At 38.9% G+C, this 20,723-nt stretch overlaps 1 protein-coding gene across 1 annotated transcript; it reads right to left on the bottom strand.

Annotated features, from left to right (window-relative positions):
- Nucleotides 1-3,626: 3,626 nt before the first annotated feature.
- On the bottom strand, nt 3,627-20,360 carry LOC122973497 (ras-related protein Rab-39B). The gene is made up of 4 exons (XM_044341071.1): nt 19,867-20,360; nt 16,538-16,848; nt 8,697-8,877; nt 3,627-7,038 (listed from the first exon to the last, which is right to left on the bottom strand). The coding sequence occupies exons 2-4, from the start codon at nt 16,750-16,752 to the stop codon at nt 6,793-6,795; spliced, it is 642 nt and encodes a 213-aa protein (XP_044197006.1). The 5' UTR covers nt 16,753-16,848; nt 19,867-20,360; the 3' UTR covers nt 3,627-6,792.
- Between the last annotated feature and the right edge of the window lie 363 nt (nt 20,361-20,723).

Below are 20,723 nucleotides of genomic sequence, written 5' to 3'. Positions count from 1 at the left end.
AGATCTATTAAAGACCCCTCCCAGTTTGCTTTAAGACATAAAATACTCTGACTAATAATTTGTGTCTGATGTTTTTCCACAAAAAAAAGTTCAATTAATGGGTTAAAGATTCTTAAAATGACATCCCCTTCTTCTGCCTCAATCCAGAATCTATGAATATGTAAATATTTTACATTTCAAAATGTCTCCTCGTTGTAAAGTCCATTCTCAGTGTTTGTGTACGGGAGGCTTCAAGTTTCCACATCACACTTGTGTAAGCTGCATACTGGACCGCGATTGGCTCCAATTACTTGTGATGTCACAAATCGTGCAAATCGTAAGTACAGGCCTTAAACTCAGATTTTTAATGAGCGCAGAGAAAACTTTCCACTTTCAGCAGATGAATATGAAAACAAGCTTTCTAGTGTCAAACTCTGCACATACATCATTCTGCACAGTGAAGATCAAACATCCAACTGAAGGAACAACACATGTTTGAGTGGAGGGAGGCTTTAATTATTGTATATGATGTATGGCTTAAACCCCTCTCCAACCCCAACTACCACTCTCTATACATTGTGTATGTATCTAGTCACCCTATTCAGTGTATTGCGTGCTACAGACTACACATGGCAGCTTTATTATATGCACAACCAGGTCAGGTAACTTACAGTTAATTGGTTAAACAACTTTATTTAGGAGTATGTACCATGTGAGTCCAATATAAACTAAAAAGGTGTTAAAACTATAACACAGTGCCTCTCAAAATTAAGGAATAATGCATGACTCACTTTTAGTTGACATATTTTAGTGGTGCAAATTCGCTCATAAACTTGCAGTAAACCAGTAAACCTGGGACTTTGGGTCCCCTGAGAGTCTGTTTCCTGCTTTTCATAGTTTTGAACTACTTCAAATATCCCCAAAACTGGCAGGTTATGAATAAATTTAATAATATTCTTAGTTTTTCCAACATCCTGCCTCTCTAGTAGTTCACAACATAAAAAGCCTGGGGGGGAGCAGCAACGTTATGTAAAAAAAAATAGCAACGAGAACATGTTTATTTTCCCAGTCACATTTTATTTTTAGTACATTTCAGTTTGTTGATAGATAACTAGAGCAGAGGAAGAGACACTGTCCGCTTTTACCCAGCAGGATTTAGGGGACAGCGATATACAGTATTGTCTGTACAGCTCAGAGGGTTGAAAACAAAAAGTGAAAGATCATTTTTATCGTACCGCGGCTCCTGTGAGAGGATGGGTTGAGTTTGAGGGCAGGGAATAATTGTCGTCTCCCGTCAGATACATGCGTTTGAATGCGAGGCTGACGCATTAATGACATGTTTAGAGCTGCAACGATTAGTTAATCCGCAACTATTTTGATCATTGATTAATCATGCAGGAGGTACCTTTTCAAGTAGAAATGCAAAACATTTGATTGTTCCAGCTTCTCAAAAGTGAGAATTTGCTGCTTTTCCTTGTGTTACATTACAGTCAATTGAATATTTTTGGATTTTGGACAGTTGATTGGACAAAACAAGGCATGATGACATCACTTTGGGACCTAGGAAATTGTTTTACTGTTTTCTGATGATTTTTTTGGACCAACTGATTAATCAATGACATTAGTTGCAGCTCTAGACATGTTACTTGTCAGACTGGCAGAGTAGAAAAAAAAACATCTACTGGTAGCAACAGTCCACTGGTAGATGGTGTTTATCTCCCACTGCAGTTTTGTCAGACCCATATAAATAATGTGCAAAGTCAAAGAAAAGGATAGTTTGGAAAGTCTCCTGTGCAGTTTGAAATATTCAAACTAATGAGGCTCCACTGAGGATATATTTTCTTAAAAAACAGGGACATTATTGGCAAAAGTCGCAAAGGGATGATAAAGCTTAAGGGAATAGTTTGACATTTTGTGTTTATTTGCTGTCTTGCTGAGAGAAGAGAAGATTGATACCAGACTCATATGTATACAGTTAGCTTAGCCATTAGCTGGTTAACTTAGCTTAGCATAAAGACTGGAAACATTGGCGAACTGCTAGCTTGGCTCTGTCCAAAGGTAACAAAAACCGCCCGCCAGAATCTCTACAGCTCATCTATTAAAACATTATATCTTGTTTGTTTAATTTGTACAAAAACAAAGTGTAAAAACTATAAGTTATGATAATAGCAGGCTAGTTATTTCCTCCTGTCTTTATGCTAAGCTAAGCTAATCAGCTGCTTTCTCATATTTACTGTACAGAAATGAGACTGGTGTTGATCATTTCATCTAATTCTTGGCAAGAAAGTGATGTCCAACATTTCCTTTTCACAAAGGTGTAAAAAAAAGTGACATCAGAACATAATTTTTAGTTCTTCTGAGGGTTTAGTTGCATTTTAGCTACCTCTTTACTGAGAGTTGAAGTGGGTCCAGCAGTGTTATGTATTCTGTGTGCGAAAGCAGCCTTAGTGAAACCAAATGCTGCCAAGGATACTGGCAGAGACCGCCGCCAAGAGCCCGTAAATCGCCCTGTACGTTTCTCTGGTAACGAGCCAAAAAGCAGATTGCTTTGTTGTCAAACATGAAAATGCTTTCCATCATACGAGTGGCTGCCTTCGAAGTGCCCTTCCTTAATCCCCCCTCGAGTCTTGAGGTGACTTTGTCGGCATCTCTGAATTTTCATATCGTTGTTTTCATCAAGCCAAGCTTCAGACTGAAACTGAAACAAAGGGAGAACCTTTACAGAGTGGACTGCAGGGCTCAGCCAAAAAATGCCTCTTTCAAGTTCAGCAATGTCATGTGACTTACTAAAGATTCTGCTCTGGAGGGGAAGTAGCTTTACTCACAGACTGCAGTGTCAAGTGGAGGCTAAAACATTAACAGCCACTTCCAGCACATTACAAGCTGATTGGGCTTCTAGGAAAGAAGAGGCTTCTCAGATGTAAGATGTCTTTAGTGTTTAATTGCTGGCTGCTTATTTCACACACTGATTGAATTGTGTTTTACTGGAATCAGCTGACATAGTGAGCCAGTCGTGGTCACATCAGGATTAGACTCTTTTACTCTTAAAAAGGATGTGTATTCAGTCAATATTACAGCAATAAGATGTGTTGATCTGCTGGGAATCAATATATAAATCTGATTAGAAGACACCCTCTTTTTAACACTGAACCAACAATAAACCATCAACATTTTGAAGCTCATCCCAACTTTGGCGACCGTTTAAAAACCTTCGAGATGTGACGGGCTTCATGATGGTTTAATCTCCCTGCTCAAACAGTGTTGAAAGTGGGAAATATTACTTGCAAAACAAATCAAGCTTTCTGCTTTCTTGGCCCAGATTTGGTCCAGAAATCAAATAACCAAGCGCTGATGGACAAAAACTGCAGATGTAGAAACATGTCTCAATTAAGCTTCTTTTCCCCGTAGAGAACCACTAGATGAGATTTTGTTTTTCTGAAACACTTTAGCATTCATTCAAAACACTTTTTTTTGTGTTCCCTCAATGCTTTTTCATTCTCTTGCAATATTTTTTGTTCCTTTGCATCACTTATTGCATTATGACATGATACTTTACACCAAATTAAATTAAGTAGCACTGGGTTGTGCGAAAGAAACATGAGTCAAAGGGATGCAAAAGTATGGAGACACAAATATCAAACCAAAAGTATGCAAAGAAATTATTCAGAAGGAACAGAAAGTTAATGGAGCAAATGATGCAAAAAGTAAATTCCAAACATTACCTTTGAGAGACTGGCGACAATATTTCAGACTGAAAGTGAGCTAATACAGATCTTTGAGATATCCAACTGAGTCCGGTACAGCAGAGACGATCTACCAGCTGGCTGACATCTGGTGAGAAAATCTTGCCAGCCCATAAGGAGGAGCCATACACACACACTGGAGACTACATCCACACCCACCCACGCAGACTTTAACACTTCTGAACTGTCTCCTCCGTGATGTCCACTTGGGAACGTTTAAAAGTGTTGGAGTAGAAAGCACTGGTGATGATACAGCAGAGGCAGAGAGAGGTAAACAGACTGTTTTTTTTTAAAGCTGTTGTGGAATTTAACATACCCTGATCATGCCCTTGCAAAACCTCCTTGTCAAATTTCAAAAACACAAGAGCATCCGGGAGAACGTCAGCTTCTTTTTTTATTCCAGGGAGGGGTTTTTTTGAAGGTCGACCTTTTGTCTGGCATCAGCATTTCACTCACTTCAGTAAGGAATAATGTGACCTGTACAGCCGAGGGAATGATGGACTATCATTTGAATAATCTCCACTCAAGTCTCACAACATTTTTTTTAAAGCATTCATAAGGTAGTGTTACATCTACTGGAAATGTTTCTCATTCACACGTTTCTTATTTGACAACTCAGTGTAAAATCACCTTATTTTCCTCCTTGCTTATACATTCATGTTAAAATAAAATGACACAAGCAGAACTCTTTGGAAACATATGAAAGAAGGCAAACAGTGTGAGAAAATGATGCACTTACAGTATCCACACTGACCTACAGAGGAGTTTAATGATTAACCGCAGAAGGGAAAGTATTGGATAAAGTAAGTTACTTGGGATTATGATAAAAGAAGCTTAAATATGAAGATCCTGCAAAAAGATTTCTAGATTTACAGTGTGAGTGTCATTAAGTAACAATGCTAAAAGTCTCTGTCTGTCCCTTGTCAGTGTTTAAATGACAATAATTTATTTAATTTTGGCAAAGACAGCCAAAAACAAACATTCATATATTTGGTCCAGCGGTTTATTTCAAAGGTTTGGATGGGATTCTACTTTTCTTGATCACCTTCATATGACATGTTTAATGTTTTGCCCTGTCCTGCTGCATGTGTGCATAGCCTATAATGCCAATGTAGACTGTGCATGAGTTACACTCTGATCTTAACCTGGCATTTACAGGAATGTCAGTAACCGGTAGCGGTAAAAGTTTAAAAGGTAAATTCACACTGAACCACATAGGGCAGAAAATTGTGGTTTAAACCTTTGAGCATGTTCCTCTTATGGCCACAATCCAAACGGTGATGTCATATCAGGTGTTTTGACTTTCACTGGTGATGGTGAAATCACCACACACCAGAGCCACAGAGCTTCAGAGCTTATTTGACAGTGTTACACGTGGGAGGATCTTTTCAATATCTGGCTAGACTGTGTCTAAAACCATCAAGTTATTTGAGCAATAGGCCTTTTTTTCCACAGAAGATATTTTGACATCTTACAGCAGGAAAAGCACAGGTGTAAATAATTAAATAAATGCATTTGTACTGTGTTTTTCCTACTACATGATATGGTCCTACTACATGGATATAGTCAAAATGTCTGTGGTCAAACAGGCCTTTTGAATTTCAATCTGTCTCTAATGCATCTTGTTTGCAGTTACAGTTGAGTTTTTTTGAGGCGTAGCTATCCGATTTACCCAAGACACATGAAGTAACTTCCCCAAGTAACTCTGGCACTTGCATCAACCTGTTGCCTTGGAGCATAATAAACTGAAAACAAACGTTTGATGGGATATTAAACATGCGCGCACTCACACATTAAAAAATGACATGTAAACCTCTGTGCCTGTATCTTTGTTGGATTAATTTAATATCTGCCAATTGGACCTTCTTTACTTGATTAAATCATGGTACACTTCAGTCCGTATGCGTGCATTGTAGGTAATGTGGCTGCTTCTTTTGTGGAGTCCGTTCCTTCAGATTCCCTCTGCATGGTTTGGTCCTCCCCTGTTTGCTTTGCTTTGCCTTCAAGAAATAAATTATCTCCAGTTTGCTGATTATCATCTTTCAAATGTCCCAAATGAGGCTCCTGTTATGTTATGGTGGACATTGGCTATTAAGGTGCTTTCTGGCTCCAACATTCCTATTAGTCCACCAAAAAAAGTTCCCAGTTTAAGGCAGGTAAGAGTTGTTAAGCTCGTCCACCTTGGTCAGTTAAGCTGTACAAGTTGTCTCTTCCTGCTTAAGGAGTCCATTGGGAACTGGATGGGTGATGGTGTTTCGTTATAGTGCGTTATTTAGCAGAATGATGGTGGATACAACCATGTAGTCAATGTCATTAAGCTCACTGGAGGCCCAAATTGTTCCAAAGAGACAGTTCCCAACAAAATCATAGCTCCAGGAATGAAATCTGTCTTCCCTTATTAAATTTGGGACCTCCAGGACTCCTCCATTGAGCTCTGATAGTGGAATGTGGAGCAAAATGCCAGCACAAGAGAAACGCAACTCTTGTCAATGAGGGAAGTTGAATCTAAGGGTGCTGACTAAAATGTTTTGAATGATATGTGCTGAGAGAATGTTGGACACCAACTTAGAGGATAAGATTAAGAAGTAGCGGAAGGAGAGGTGAAGGAAGAGATGAGCGGAGAAAGAAAGGTTAAACAAGTCAAGAGCGTATTTTGTGAAGAACCTAAGTTGATCCTCTTTCTACGGCCTTTCTAAGACTTTCAAGGAGGGATTTTCAGGCAAGAAGCCCAAAACAAAACTAAAGGAACTGAATTATGGGAACCCTCGCAAGTAATTGAGCATTTGTGATCCTTCCTCTCCAGGAAATTTAACGTATATGAACAGAAATGGGCACAAGCCTCCAGCTGTCCACCCACGTTTAAGGTGTTCTTCATCGCCTTCAGCCAGCCTATTCACTGAAATTCCTCAAATATCCTCCTCCGTATCCAGTCTGAAGAAAGAACAATTGAGGGTTACCAACAGTTTCAGTCAGAAGGCTGACACCTCAGTCCGTCAGCCACTCCCCTCTGAATCCTCCCTGGTTCCCTCCCCTTGTCTCCACCAGTCCCATCGTTCCAGCTCTTTCCAGATCAACAGAGACAGCGGCGGTCACTCTTGGTCACTTCCTCCGAGGAGTGAACCACGTTGGGGACGAACCCACTCTTCACACCCTCCCAGCCCTCCTGGATTGTGATGTCACCAGACCGCACCAAGGCGAAGATGTCCCTGGTCAGCTCGGTGAAGGCGTGCTCAACGTTGATGGCGTCACGGGCCGACGTCTCGACGTAGCGCATCCCGTACGCCCCTGCCAGCTTCTCTGCCTCCTGGCGGGTCACCTACAAGATGAAATGAGATTAGAAGAGACTTTCACATGTGGGAATTTGGCAAGTCAATGGCTGGTAGATGTACACTCTTAGGACGACAGCAGAGATCAGCAGAGGTCAACTTAAGCTCCTTGTTGACCAAATCGCATGAGGAACTAAGAAACCCCAGGAACTAAACATGGGATCTGAATAAGGAAATAAAAATCCCTTTTGTGCACTCTAGATAGTGTTTGAGGAACCATGAAGATCAGGAAAATTAGCTTAACGGATTTACACAAAGTCCATCCAATAGTTCCTGGGCCAAAAGAAGTACTACCACTAAGTAAGAAATCAGTTGTAATGCGGGTAAAATAAAGGTTCCTGGAAATGTTCCTGTGGTTGAAAAGGGTTATTAGAAGTCTCAAAAGAATCTAAAACACATGGTGGACCTTTGTGCTATTATCAACAATGAGGTAATAACTTAGCTACTGGTACATCTGACTGTGTTTAGATGATGTTAGCTTTGCCTGATGGCTATGTAGCTAAGTGACAAAGCCAAAAGAACAGCTGTTGTTCAGTTTAATTAAGTCTGCAGCTCAAGGTTTTGAGTTTAGACCAGAACTTAGGACAAAAGAAAAGAAAATTCATGTCGTTGACACCTGTTGGCACATTTAATTGTAATTTGCAGACGGCTAGTTCTTCCCCATCTCTCCAAAATGGAATCAGATGGAGTTGTTTTGCGTTGGCGCCGAAACGTTGCCAATTAAACAGAGTTCTCATTCTAGTGTGCAGGTACCTTTCAGTTGTATTTTTGTTGTTTTGTTGTTGTTTGTATCCAGCACTGAAGCTTTGTGCATGTACTGTACACAAGACTACCCTTGCCACTGGCTGGGAGATTTATAATATGGTCCCCTAAATTTGGCAGCTAATCAAAAGATTGAACATGGAGACAAAATGGAGTAAGCAGGTGACCGTGAGCTGTGAATAACCTGCTATAAAACAAATCCACTACTGCACAGAAACCTATGACAAGAAAAAAGAAATAAGACAGCAACTGTTTTGGTCAGGCAAGGGCATTAATGCGTCGACTGAGTGTGTGTGACTATGTTGCTTCAAAGTCTTTGATTTTTTGACCACACACTCAGAAACTGCTTAAAATCATTTGACAACATTACTGAACTGCATCAGACTGAACAGAAACATCATACCACATGCACTGAGTAGCATCACTAACACTTTTGAGATGTAGCCAGCTAAGTGGCAAGTAAATTAGCCTTTTACATTAACTGATTAGAGAAGACAGATCAAGATCACAATGAAGTGGCTAAGACGGGAAAGCTTACATAATTTCCTGGTTTATTTGATTTTTATCCTGCTCGCACAAGATTTTACTGTACAAGTGTAGACACACTGTTGTGCAGTGTCATCCTGTAATGTCTAAATTTCAATGGTGATATTTTTACTTTCTGTCTGCCAGCTGCCCCAAGAGAATTTATCACTGAAATAAATGTACTAAAAATAAATGCACTAAATGTGAACAAAAGGTTATTTTTAATGCTGCACACTTTGATAAATTGTATATTACGTAACATTTAAAAGAGTCACTATCCCCAGCAACACATTTTAACACACTACAGCCTCATGAGAAACTGTTGTGTTCACATTTCCATTCACTTTTACACTGTACATACCTGGCGCTGTGCCTCAAGGTCACACTTGTGGCCCACCAATAGGAAGACGATGCTGTGGGGCTGGACGTGACTGCGAGCCTCCTCCAGCCAATCGTGAACGTTCTGGAAAGAGCGGCGATTGGTGATGTCGAACAGGAGGAGACCGCCCACCGAGTTACGGTAGTAAGCCCTGGTGATGGACCTGCATAGGCCAGAAAATGGGAGGGAAAGATGAAAAGATCAGAGCCAGAAACAATTAATTCGCCAAGTTTGTCTCAGTAAACGTGATGCAGAGAGCGACGGGAAGAGACGCAAATTAGAGTGAAAGGGAATGTTGGTTGATTATACCAAGAAACAAAGGACCGTTATCTGCATTCAAGATAAAGAGACATTTAGTGAAGATGCAAACAAAAAAAGAGATAAAGTCAGGAGGAAAAATGGATGACGAGGTGTGAGAGAAGGAAAGATGAGAAGTGAGAGAGGTGTCAGGTGGAGGAGCTGAGAAGTCGGATAACAAATCAGATGGAGGGAGATAGCTGTGATCATTTTGCCAGCTATTCTGAACAATTTTGTTTGACAATTTAGATAACAAAACTGTTTGATTTCACATACAAATGAACGATCCCTTTACTGTATTCTTTAACAGAGGATAGAGCAAAGAAAAATGTTATTTTAAGAAATGGTCCTTGGAAGGCAAAGTAACTTGATATACCAAGAAAAGATTATATAGAAATTGCTAAATATTGTGATTACTAGTCAGTCTATTATTTGCTCCAATGAACCGCTCTGACGTGTTTTGTTTAACCAGTTTTTAATTTAAAGATCCCCTGCAGACAAGTCATATAAAATAGTCGGCTTCGAATAATAATTTGTGTCTGATGTGGTTTTTCAGTAAGACAGGTCAATTACCTGGTTAGAAATTGTCAAAATGACACCTCCTTCTACATCATTAAAAATCCAGAATCTATGAATATGAAAAACTTATTTCTACAATGTACCTGCCGGAGACAAGACGTCTCCTTCGCTGTAAAGTCTATTCTCAGTGTTTGTGCAGTGGAGGCTTCAAGTTTCCACATCACACTTGTGTAAGTTACATACTGGAGCTCAACTGGCTTCCAAATTAGTTGTGATGTCACATGCTCGTTAGTGCACGATTTAATCTCACGATTTTCGGTGAGCACGGAGCAACTTTCCTCTCTCAGTAGCTGAGGGTGAAAACTCTGCACGTACATCATTCTGCACATTGATGCTCAAACAGCCAACGAAGAGCAAAACTTTTGACTGGAGGGGAACTTAAAATTCATTAGACTTTTAATGCATTTTTTGGTGTCTCTTCCAAGCATCATGAGTCATTTAAACTGAAAATGAGATGGGATAATATATCATTATTGCCGATATACCAATTTTTTCCCATTAATTACCACACAAACAAGTAACTCTGATAAAATAATATCAATATCAACCTTTAAAAATGCTGAATTCCAGTGGAAACTCCAATCATGTTGTTTGATTTTACATAACTAACCACTGCAGCCCGACTTGAGAGGAGAAATGCCGCTAGATTTTGACAAGATGTGGCACCCCGCGTGCACACACCAAGACACACCAACCCCCTCTCTCTCTATGATCACGTCTTATCTTCCCACAGTATCCTCACGGAGAGAATGTCAACATAAATATAACGAGAAGGAAAATTACAGACTTGAGCAAGAGACGGAAAGAGAGCCGCGTCATGAAAGAGGAAGAGGGGAGGATTAGTCGATGGAGAGAATACAGTAAGGAGGTGGCAAAAACTCAGAGCCGGCGAGTGATTCACTTGATTCGACACACACACACACACACACATATATATATATTTATGGAAAGAAGGACCACGCAGATGAAACAGCAGTGACTAAGACTAAATGTGAGTCGTCAGTAGGAGAAAAAGAAAACAGACGAGGAAGATGAGGTGGATTAAAATCAGAGGAGAGGCTGTACACAGATCCTGATGCATGTTGCACAAAGTGTAAAATCAACTGCAGTGTCATAAAATCCCAAAATATGTAAGAAAAACATCTTAAATTCTTTCCCAAAATGGCTTCTTCAGTCAAAATGGCAACCTTATAAAGACCCATAAATGGAAATTTTCTGGTAGCTTTATATCTGACAACTTGGTTCCACTAAATCAGTTCCACATTGCAGAGTTATAGAAATACAACAAAAACACCTCATAACAAATAAATAAATAATTATCCTTGTGTGCACCATTTGGGATGTGGGTCTAAACATAACGGATAAAGCTGACATTATTCTATATTTCCTCTTACTGTCAACAGATCCCATGAAAAGACCAAAACCAACAATTTGTTAGTCCGTCTCTCAATACTTTCTGACTTCCTGAGCCTGTCTGCGCCACTCAGTCCTAAACCCAATTTGTGTCCACTAAAAATTGGTCATAAATGTATAGAGTAATTCCAAAAAAAACTTTACTCAAACAGGAGTAAATGTTGCATTTGTTGGGGACTATTTTCAGCTGCCGATGAATACACATTTGGTGCTCTGGTGAGTGTTTCCAGCAGCAGGACGGCTTATGTGGAACTGACTCAAAATAAACTTAAGTATTCGTGTTGATTTTTGGGGAAAAAAACATGTCATCTAATGCAACTGTGTGGCTCATTGATGTGTTTTTAATAGTTTCAACAATGGCGCTCTACAGCACATACTGTAGGAATGAGATGTATCCATTTTTACTTGTTGATAGGATCAATTCATTGTTGGTTTTGGTCTTTTCATGGAATTCCTTGACGATAAGAAAAATATTACCGTACTTATCCTGACATTTTCTGCCACAGAAAGCAGTACGACGTTCAAGATGAATAGAAACACAAGTGTGACCTACAACCTACAACTAATTTCAGTTAAATCCTTGTGCTTTATATTTAAAGCTCCAAATCAATCAGTGTCTCCTGTTCTTAATGGCTTTAACATAACAATCCTCTTCAGCACTCAGCTACAAAAACGTTCAATCAATCATTCTTGACCTTTGGGGAAAGTATGTGTGACAAAATCATTTTAATGAATCTATGAGATGTGTCTCAAAAACCAAGTAAAAGGATCTTTGTTCTTTATTTTATGTATAATCAAGTCTTGTATTGTATTCATATCAAATCCTGCATGTATGGCTGTATAGTCTACCGCTGCAACTAACGATTATTTTCATAGTAAACAGCAGAAAAGTGTCCTGGAGTCTAAGGTGATGTCGTCAAATGTCTTATTTTGTCCAAAAAACAGTCCTGAAACCCCAAAATATTACATATACAGTAATGTAAGTAACACAATCAACACATCTCCACATGTGAGAGCTTTGAACCAGCAAATGTTTCGCATTTTTGCTTGAAAAATGACGATTATTCGATTATCAAAATAGCTGATAGCAGATTAATTTTCTGTCTATTGATTAATCAATTAATGGACTGATGGTTGCAGCTCTAACATACTCTTATATTCAGCCATCAAGAGTCTTTTTTTTCTGTTAACGAGACGGTGTGATCCCACTTTACTCTCACAGTGCTGTTTTCTCACCTTTGGGAACTATAACTGGAAATGAATGTAATGATCTTGAAACAAGACACAGTAAGTCTGTTTAGTGCGCTTGTATCAAGAAATACACAAACACATAACAAAACAATATTTCTGCAGTAAAAATGAAAGATGTGAAGATGTAAAATATAACGAGCTAGTTATACGACTTAAGGGAGAAGAATGACCTTATTCTTCAGTTTTTAAATCAATATTAAGGCTTTCAGTGGACTATATAACTGTAACATACCAGCACAGAAACCACTTTTCTTCAGATGGTGTACATCTAATTTAAGAGAGGTCTTAAAAAAGCAATGAAACAAAGATTAAAGGCTTCTCTGCTCTACATGAAGTGACTCTTAAACTCATATCCTACAGTACAGTGCAGGATCAAGAATCTAATCGTGAGAAACACTCAGAGACTTGTCCTCAAAATGGCCTCTCGGCGTTTGAAAAAGGTTCGTCCTTCGGTCTCCGAGGGACGGGCCGCAGTTGCCATGGAGACGCTAATCATGCTGACAGGTGAGACCAGTCCCCCTTCTGTCAAGACGAGGAGTTGAGCTGTATCCGTGTGTGTGTGCAGGCATGTGTGAAGATGCATTTTAAGCTACGAGACGTAATTCGTTACAGCTTCATCTACGGACTGCAGGGTTCTCACGTAGAACATTTACCTTTCTTTACTGTTCCTTCAGATTACATCTACTCAGTCATTAAGTTGGTAATTGTCTTACTGAGGGGTACATGTGACATTTTATGGACTCCTCTTTTTATGGCTGCCGCTGCTGCTGCAGTGTTTGAATGCGTTGAATCACAACTACAAACGCTCAAAAGTGGGCTAATGACAAAATATAACAACATCTATAACTCTTTTCTGTTGTTTTCTGATATTTTTTGTTATTTTTTAGAATAAGAACGTGTCTTTTACACTTAGTTAGCATGAAGAAGAAAGAAAAAGAAGAAAAAAATCACACAACTAAGGACATTTTGTGCACTCGCAGTCATGCATTGCATGTAAAATGAAAATAATTGATTTTACACCCATTCCTGGAGAAGAACTGTAATTTTGCACTGACTATAAGGAAAATAATGATGTGTTCAATTGGTGCACTTCATATGAATTCATTCCAATTAATGGCGAGAAAAAAGTCTGACAGCTAGTGCACTGCAGGTCAGCTAATGGTGTAAAAAAATGTGAAATCTGTCTATAGACAAAGTTTCCAAATATAAATGAAGAGTTAATTTACTTGATTTAAACTATGCTTTTCTTTCAAGATTCCCCTACAATTACTAACAAAGTACACAACTCAAAATGCGCTGGTCTCACGATAAAGTCGCTCTTTACACTGAAGTTGTTTGACGTCTTCAGACTGTTTTCCTGCTTCATGCACATTGGAAGAAGACGAAGTTATGCCAGAAAACCCTTTTATGCATGAAACTGGACTCATTAATAAAATGTTACATAAGTGGATGATGCAAAAGGACTCATATTATACATGATGAGTTACTTTAAATGAAAACATGCTGTAATATATCTTGTAAAGCACTAACTGAATCCTGTCTGTCTATTATTGTAGCAACAGCGTTTCTTACCTGTTTTTAAAAGTTATTTTATCTAAGTCATAATGTTATAACCTCACAGCTTAAGTTGGTTTAATGTGGTTAATTAACATAATTTGAAATGACTTTTTTTGACAGTGTGAAATCTAACCGTGTTCAATTCCTCTTCAGACCTTTTTCCTCAAAAAATTATGAAAATATTAGGAGCACTTCCAGTTGTTTACTTGTCAGAAACATCCCCTCCGGTCGTATGCTCTGCTTGTCTCATTCAAACGCTCATTTGAATAACAGCTCCTTCTCCTGCCCAAGCAAACAAATTAGTTTCAGGTAGTAATTCGAGTTTTTAGACCTCTAGGCTATGTCGTTAAGTTCTCTAATATTACCTGTTTCCTCAGCAAAATACACTTTAGACCCTGAATTTGGGGTATTTGGATGTTGAGATGTGAACTAAATTAATTCTCTGATAGTTTTAGATTTTATAGATAAATTTCTCATGTAGATACTGTCTTTAAACATTCATTTATGTCTTTAAAGACAGAAATTTATACTGTATATTTTCTACATTTTGATATATTATAATATATGGTAGTCTTGATATGATAGTCAAGTAAAATTAAATTAAATTCCTTGGTGTCAGCTGTTGTCTTGTGATGATGTGATACTTAATTGATCTCTGTAAAAAAAAATTAACATTTTCACTTTCTGAGAAAAGGGGGTCAGCTGCAGGTCTTCTTCTCTCAGTTCTGTAAAAGCAGCTGCTTTATTTTCTAACCAAATATCCACAAGAGATTTGGAAACATTTAACCCTGTGTGACCTTTACAGTTCCCATAAAAAAAAAATTAAAGTGTCAAACTTCAACTTCCTTGTTTTCCTTCACGTCAGAGACATTTCCCATCGATCACTTGTCAGTCTAACAGTATTTAACTGTACTGTGAGGTATCTTCTTTGAAATTTCCAGTATGCAAGTATGCATTTCTCTTTTACTGGTCATGCTGCTCACACTTACTACCCAGTTCCTCTTCTAGTTTTACCTCCAAATGAACCACTTCTGCAGGAACATACGAAGCTTTACCTCCTACTGTGCAGCATTGTCTCTTAACCGAGGAAGACAGCAGATGTTTCCAAAGAGCAGATGGTGAAGCTCCAACAAAGACACTATTGAGTTGTTTTACTGTCCTTTACATCCATTAGCAATCTGAAAACGCTATAGCGCCCTAAAAGCTGAAACGATAAGCCGATAAAGAGAATTAAATGCGACTATTTTGATGATCGGTGTAATGTTTAAGTCAATTTTTTGAGAACATCTACTGGTTCCGGCTACTTCAATGTGGTGATTTACTGCTTTTTTCAGCTTTATATCATTGTAAATTCAATATATTTGGGTTTGGGACTGTTGGTTGAACAAAAAACAAATAAAATAAAACAATAAAATTTCAAAAAATGCCTCATAAAGGTCGCCTGACTGAAACTTATAGCTATTTAATAAATCTACTATAAGTGTTGATAGTGTGCAGGAGTCAGTTTTGTTGTTTTATATTCTTCCTTTTTCTCTTTCGTAGTTAGTGTACAAGTGTGCAAAAGACTAAAGTCCTTCCTTTGCACTGTTGGACAAAACAAGACATTTAAAGGCACCATCCTGCTCTAGGAACATACCAGCACTTTATAAACGAAATGATTATGATGATCGACAGAATAAGAAATAAAGAATAACTAAAAGAATCTGTCCTTCTCATGCTGTCATTACAGATTATTGTAGGAATATTATAAGTACGCTATAGACTAATGAGTCCATGGCAAATGACAAGACACCATAAATTACCTCATAATTAAGCACCAGGGGCAAACTGTGGTCACTAATGACATTTTATAGGCCTATGATCAGATAAAACTCATTGTAATGACTCAGTATAGTCACAGTATTCCCCATAACACTTCAAAAATGTAGGAGTGGTGATAAAAGACTATATTACAATAGCAAATTCACTTATATGTATGGGTGTAGATTTGGAAATGGACGGTAGAGACATGTCCCTACCAGTATCAAGATGTTGCTGGATTGTCCCTACCAATATTTTTAATATTTTTCAATCAATATAGCTGCTTTAACTCCACACAATAAACATTATTTATAAGCTACATTAGCCATAGCTTGTCCAACCGACCGAAACCACCATAAATTCAGGAGTTGAGCTGAATGAAAAATTATACAAATACAAGCTTTTGAGATGATCTAAAGAGAGGTTTGAGCATCACTCCGTCATCACCTGAGAGGCTGCAGCTCACCTGTCTTTACGTCTCTGTGCTGATCAGGCTGCTGCTGACAGGATTTTCATAATAAAATGATCAAAAACATGAATTCTAAGGTTAGGGACCAGTGCCAAGGTTACCACTGGCACTGGTCCCCGGGCGCTGCACTGCGGCTGGCCACTGCTCCTATACTGTGACAGTGTATGATATGTTGTTTTTAAATATTAATTCTGGTCTCAGATTTATAGTTAAGTACTCTATCAATAAAATAAAGTCTGGTTTCAGGCAAGTCAGCAAATGCATATTCAGTAAAGTTACATTTTGCAGAGTCAGGCTCTTTATGTGTGTGTGTTTGTGTGTGTGTTTGTGTGTGTACGTGTGCATATGAGTGATAGAGAGCAAGTACACATACACAATTATTTTGTTTCCCTACCAAAGTTCAAACCAAACCTACTTACATGCTCGTCATAAAGCTCCACACCCAGCTGTTTCTCACCTGAAGCGCTCCTGACCCGCGGTGTCCCAGATCTGCAGCTTGATCCGCTTTCCCGGCTCGATCTCCACCAGCCGGGAGAAGAAGTCCACGCCGACGGTGGGGTCCGACACCTGGGCGAAGCGACCCTCGGTGAACCGCCGGATCAGACACGACTTGCCCACCGTGGAGTCCCCGATGACGATCAGCCGGAACTGATAGAGCCATATCGCCTCCATGACTTGGCTTTGCCTGCCTGTCTGTCGCTCTGTAGCGGTCTGTCGGTCCTTGTGTGTAGGATGTGTGTGTGTGTGTGTATGTGTGTGTGTGTGTGTCTGTGGAGGTGTGAGCGGTGGAGTGGTGCACGTGCGTGAATGCGTGCGTGTTTGGGGAGGGAAAGAGAGAGAGAGAGAGAGAGAGAGAGAAAGAGAGCAACGACATTAGAATAACCCTATATGTTTGTAATTAGGCTATTCCTATAATATTATCCTGCTAATTTGCGACATTATCTATGGTTGATAATAATCTAGTCTATTTTCTATCATCTTTTTTTCCTATTTTCTTTATGTTATATGTTTTTAACGCTGTAGCACTTTGAGATTCACTGCGAATGAGAAGTGCAGTACAAATTAAATGCATTATTAATTCAGAGATGTGTCAGAGATCTTTTTTTATTGAATTATTCCCCCTCTGATAGTCCTACAATTGAGATTGGTAATAGACTAGGACATTCAATAATAACTTTATAGCGTAGTGCTCCTATATTTTATTATTCTTTTATGTTTCATCTCCACTGGCATCACTATTAAGACTTCTATTGTGCCCATAGTGCTTAATAATGACTGTATCTTATGGATATTTGTGGTATTCTTTATAAATATCTACCATAAATCTCTTCTATCTTTCTTAGATGTGTCTTATTACTCCTACATGGACTCTATTGCTGCTGTTGAATGCATTTGCAAAAGAAAGAAACTATTAAACATAATACATACTTTGATTCAATACTGAAATGTAACCTTTAATTGGCCATTTGCCCTCACACACACACACGCCCCCCTCCTGTGGCATATCTGGCTCACTGTGCCTCATTGTGTTCTGTGCGTGATTCAATTAAAAACCACGAGATGTAAGAGAAAAGCCGCTTAGCTTACATGCTTTTCACTTCACTTCATGGCGTCCATTTTTTAATAAGCCTGCTTTCTGGATTATTGGCCGTACAGCCCTACAGCCTTTTTTTTTTTGGATATGAGGCTTAAGCACATCTGAACGCTTACAAACGTGGATCCCATTCAGTTCAATATTAGAGGGGGCACGTGTCCGCTCAAATATTTGAGATTACATGGCTTTAGAAGTTGTTAAATTCTATTTTCACTTCTATTTGTTTTCCAGTAAGCTAATAACATAGCATATAGACAAAAGCTTTTCTGGATTGTTTTTTATTCGTATTTAACTCTGCCTGCTACACACCGTCACCCCCCTCTCTGTTTAGCCTACTTGGTTTCTTCCAGCTAGCAGGGACCGTTAACCAATCAACGTGTGAGGTATTAATAACCAATTTCAGCTCCCGCCATAAAACAGTCCCACTTGAATGAATATGTAAATTTCTTCACAATCTCTATTTGAGTGACTTTAACGTCATTGGATTTAATTACAACCCACAAGTAATTAACACTAGTGTTAGCTTTTTGTCCTTCGCTATTATTAGCAGCTAAATTAAAGCGTCAAAAGCTAAATAGTGTCAGTAAAACCGTAGCTATACATGTTTGTGAACAACAGAGCTGGCTAGCTAACTAGCTAACGTTACACCTGAGTTTAAAGCCTTTTCACTAGCATTTTCTTGTTCAATATTGCTATTTAAATGAAATATAGTATTAATAACTATCATTCACTTATAGTTCTAGATAGACTGATGGTGTGGTCATAAACATAGAGGCCAAAACAGATAATTACTGCTAACAACTTGGTTTGGTGTCAATATTAACATAATTCATGGTGACACTATGCCCCCTCAACAATTACATGTTATTGCTAATATATGCATTTTCTTTTCATGACATACCTGCTACAAGAGACAATTTTTTAGGTGAATTTCTGTTGTTAGTTAGATTTAGTACAGAATAAGTTGAGAGTTAAAAGCAAAAAGAACAAACTATGTGTTACCATATAACTATACCGCCTTCACATGTGTTGAGATAACCTTTAAATATCCTGAAACTCTCATCCTACCAGCATATTTAACATACCAGAACTGCCACTGGGGTCCCTGGGGACCCCAAGAATAAACTACTGTAAGAAACAACCATCATAGCAAAAAGAATATTAGTATTTCAGTAAAATTACAGTTAATTTGCATATTGTGTACACTGAAAATATATACTTTTCTTTTATACTATCACAGCTTTTTCTGCAAGTACAATCTTTCCACAAAGTATTCAAAATGACATGACACTCAAATATTGCTTTCTGGTTTAATCCCTGCGTGAACTTTAAGGCATATTTAAGACGATGATGCAAAGAAAGGGGAAATGGGCTTTAAAGTCGGTTATTTTTAGAAACACAAATGAGAGAGGGACTTTCTATTCTCTAGTAGGCTACTACTACACCACAGCTATCCCAGACCAGGCCATCGGGCGGGCAGAGAGCCAGACTCAGCCTCCCATCACCCCCTCCGTGTCTCTGTGGAGTCGGGTTGCGTAGCTCGGTCGGTATGCAAACATTAGTGGCTGAATCCCCGGTGAATAGCAGCCTTATGGGCTCACACCGGATGCAATTTGGAGGTCCACCACGAAACACAGCATATCACATATCCAACATTTACAGATGTGCCTCAAATATGTGTCAGATCCGAAATATAAATCACTAGATACTCACGTGGGGGACCTCTTACAAATCACTTTTACAGAAGCAGTCTGTGGTGGTTTTGTGCATTATGGTTGCACTATTTTCAGTTTATTAGGACATATGGTGTGAAATATGTTTAATTTATTAGACATCAAATATTAATCAACATTCCTAAAAAGCGATTTCAGTTGTGATACTTGTGAAGACTTTCCAAAACGTGCAATGTTCATTTTTTCATATATTTATGTGTTCACAGGTAACATGTGAACTATAAAGCGCATTTATGAGCTATTATAGGGTTTATTACATATTAGGATATAAGCGCAGAGTGTGTAGGCCTACTCATAAAAACGTCTTTTAGCAGATTGTTTTCATCACAGGCTATTATTAGACCACACAGAGCACATCATGACAGAAACTAGGCCTGTGTGTTCACTTTCAGGCTTTCAGCTGATTAATAGCAAAGCAGAAAACGTGAATACAGAGAGGGAAATGCTTAGAAAACCTACTTGGAGCAGGAGTGAAGTGTAGCCTGATATCAGTCAGAATAGTTGTTTGTTTGCGCCGTTCAGGACCAGGCTGATGTGGGCTCCATGGCACCGACGAGTGTGTCTGGATGGATCCGCAGGACGCAGCAAAATAACCGAAGCAGTGACAAAACCTCCGGGGGTCGATGCTTCTCTCACAGCCCCGGTGACAGAGGCTGGTGTAGGCCCTGGAGTCAGGGCTGATTTCCTTGTTAATGTCAGGCCCGAGAGCAGATATAGAAAAACAGAGCAGGTGCAAAAAGAAGAGAAAAAAAACGGATCTTGCGCTTTCACCCCGAAGCCACGAATAAACCACGAACGAGCCGCTTTTCTCAGTTTCGACACCGAGAACCGTCGCTGTTTAAGAGGGCAGGATGCTCGCTGTCAGAGGGGAATCCCGCCGTATCATTTGTGTGTTTGGTGTGTGTTTGTAGGTTTTCGCTGCTGATGAAATGGCAGCAGTAGCAGCAGCATCATATAGCCTGACTCATCCCGCATCAGTACCACTACCGTAAAGGACCGCGCACAGGCGCAACACTGTGGGGAAACAAGCAACACTGTGATAAAAGCTTAAATAACAAACATTTTTATGGACATGATAAAGAAATATCAGAAGAAAAACATCAGTCTAACTGGATACTGGGTATGATTTCGTGAAAAAATCTGACAAAATGATAGATAGTGTCAGTATAATTGATGGAAAACAGAAATAATACACATTAAGTCGGCTACTTGACTATATTTGATTTTGAGAGGACTTGAGGTCTGTTCAGAATCTTAGATGTCCACGGAACTGTATAATAATCCTGTTGTGATATGAGATAAATTAATGATAATTA

This window comes from Thunnus albacares, chromosome 22 (assembly GCF_914725855.1).
Source record: "Thunnus albacares chromosome 22, fThuAlb1.1, whole genome shotgun sequence".
Classification (NCBI taxonomy): Eukaryota; Metazoa; Chordata; class Actinopteri; order Scombriformes; family Scombridae; genus Thunnus; species Thunnus albacares.
Note: the sequence above shows the minus strand (reverse complement) of the source record. Positions and strands in the feature narration are given on the sequence as shown.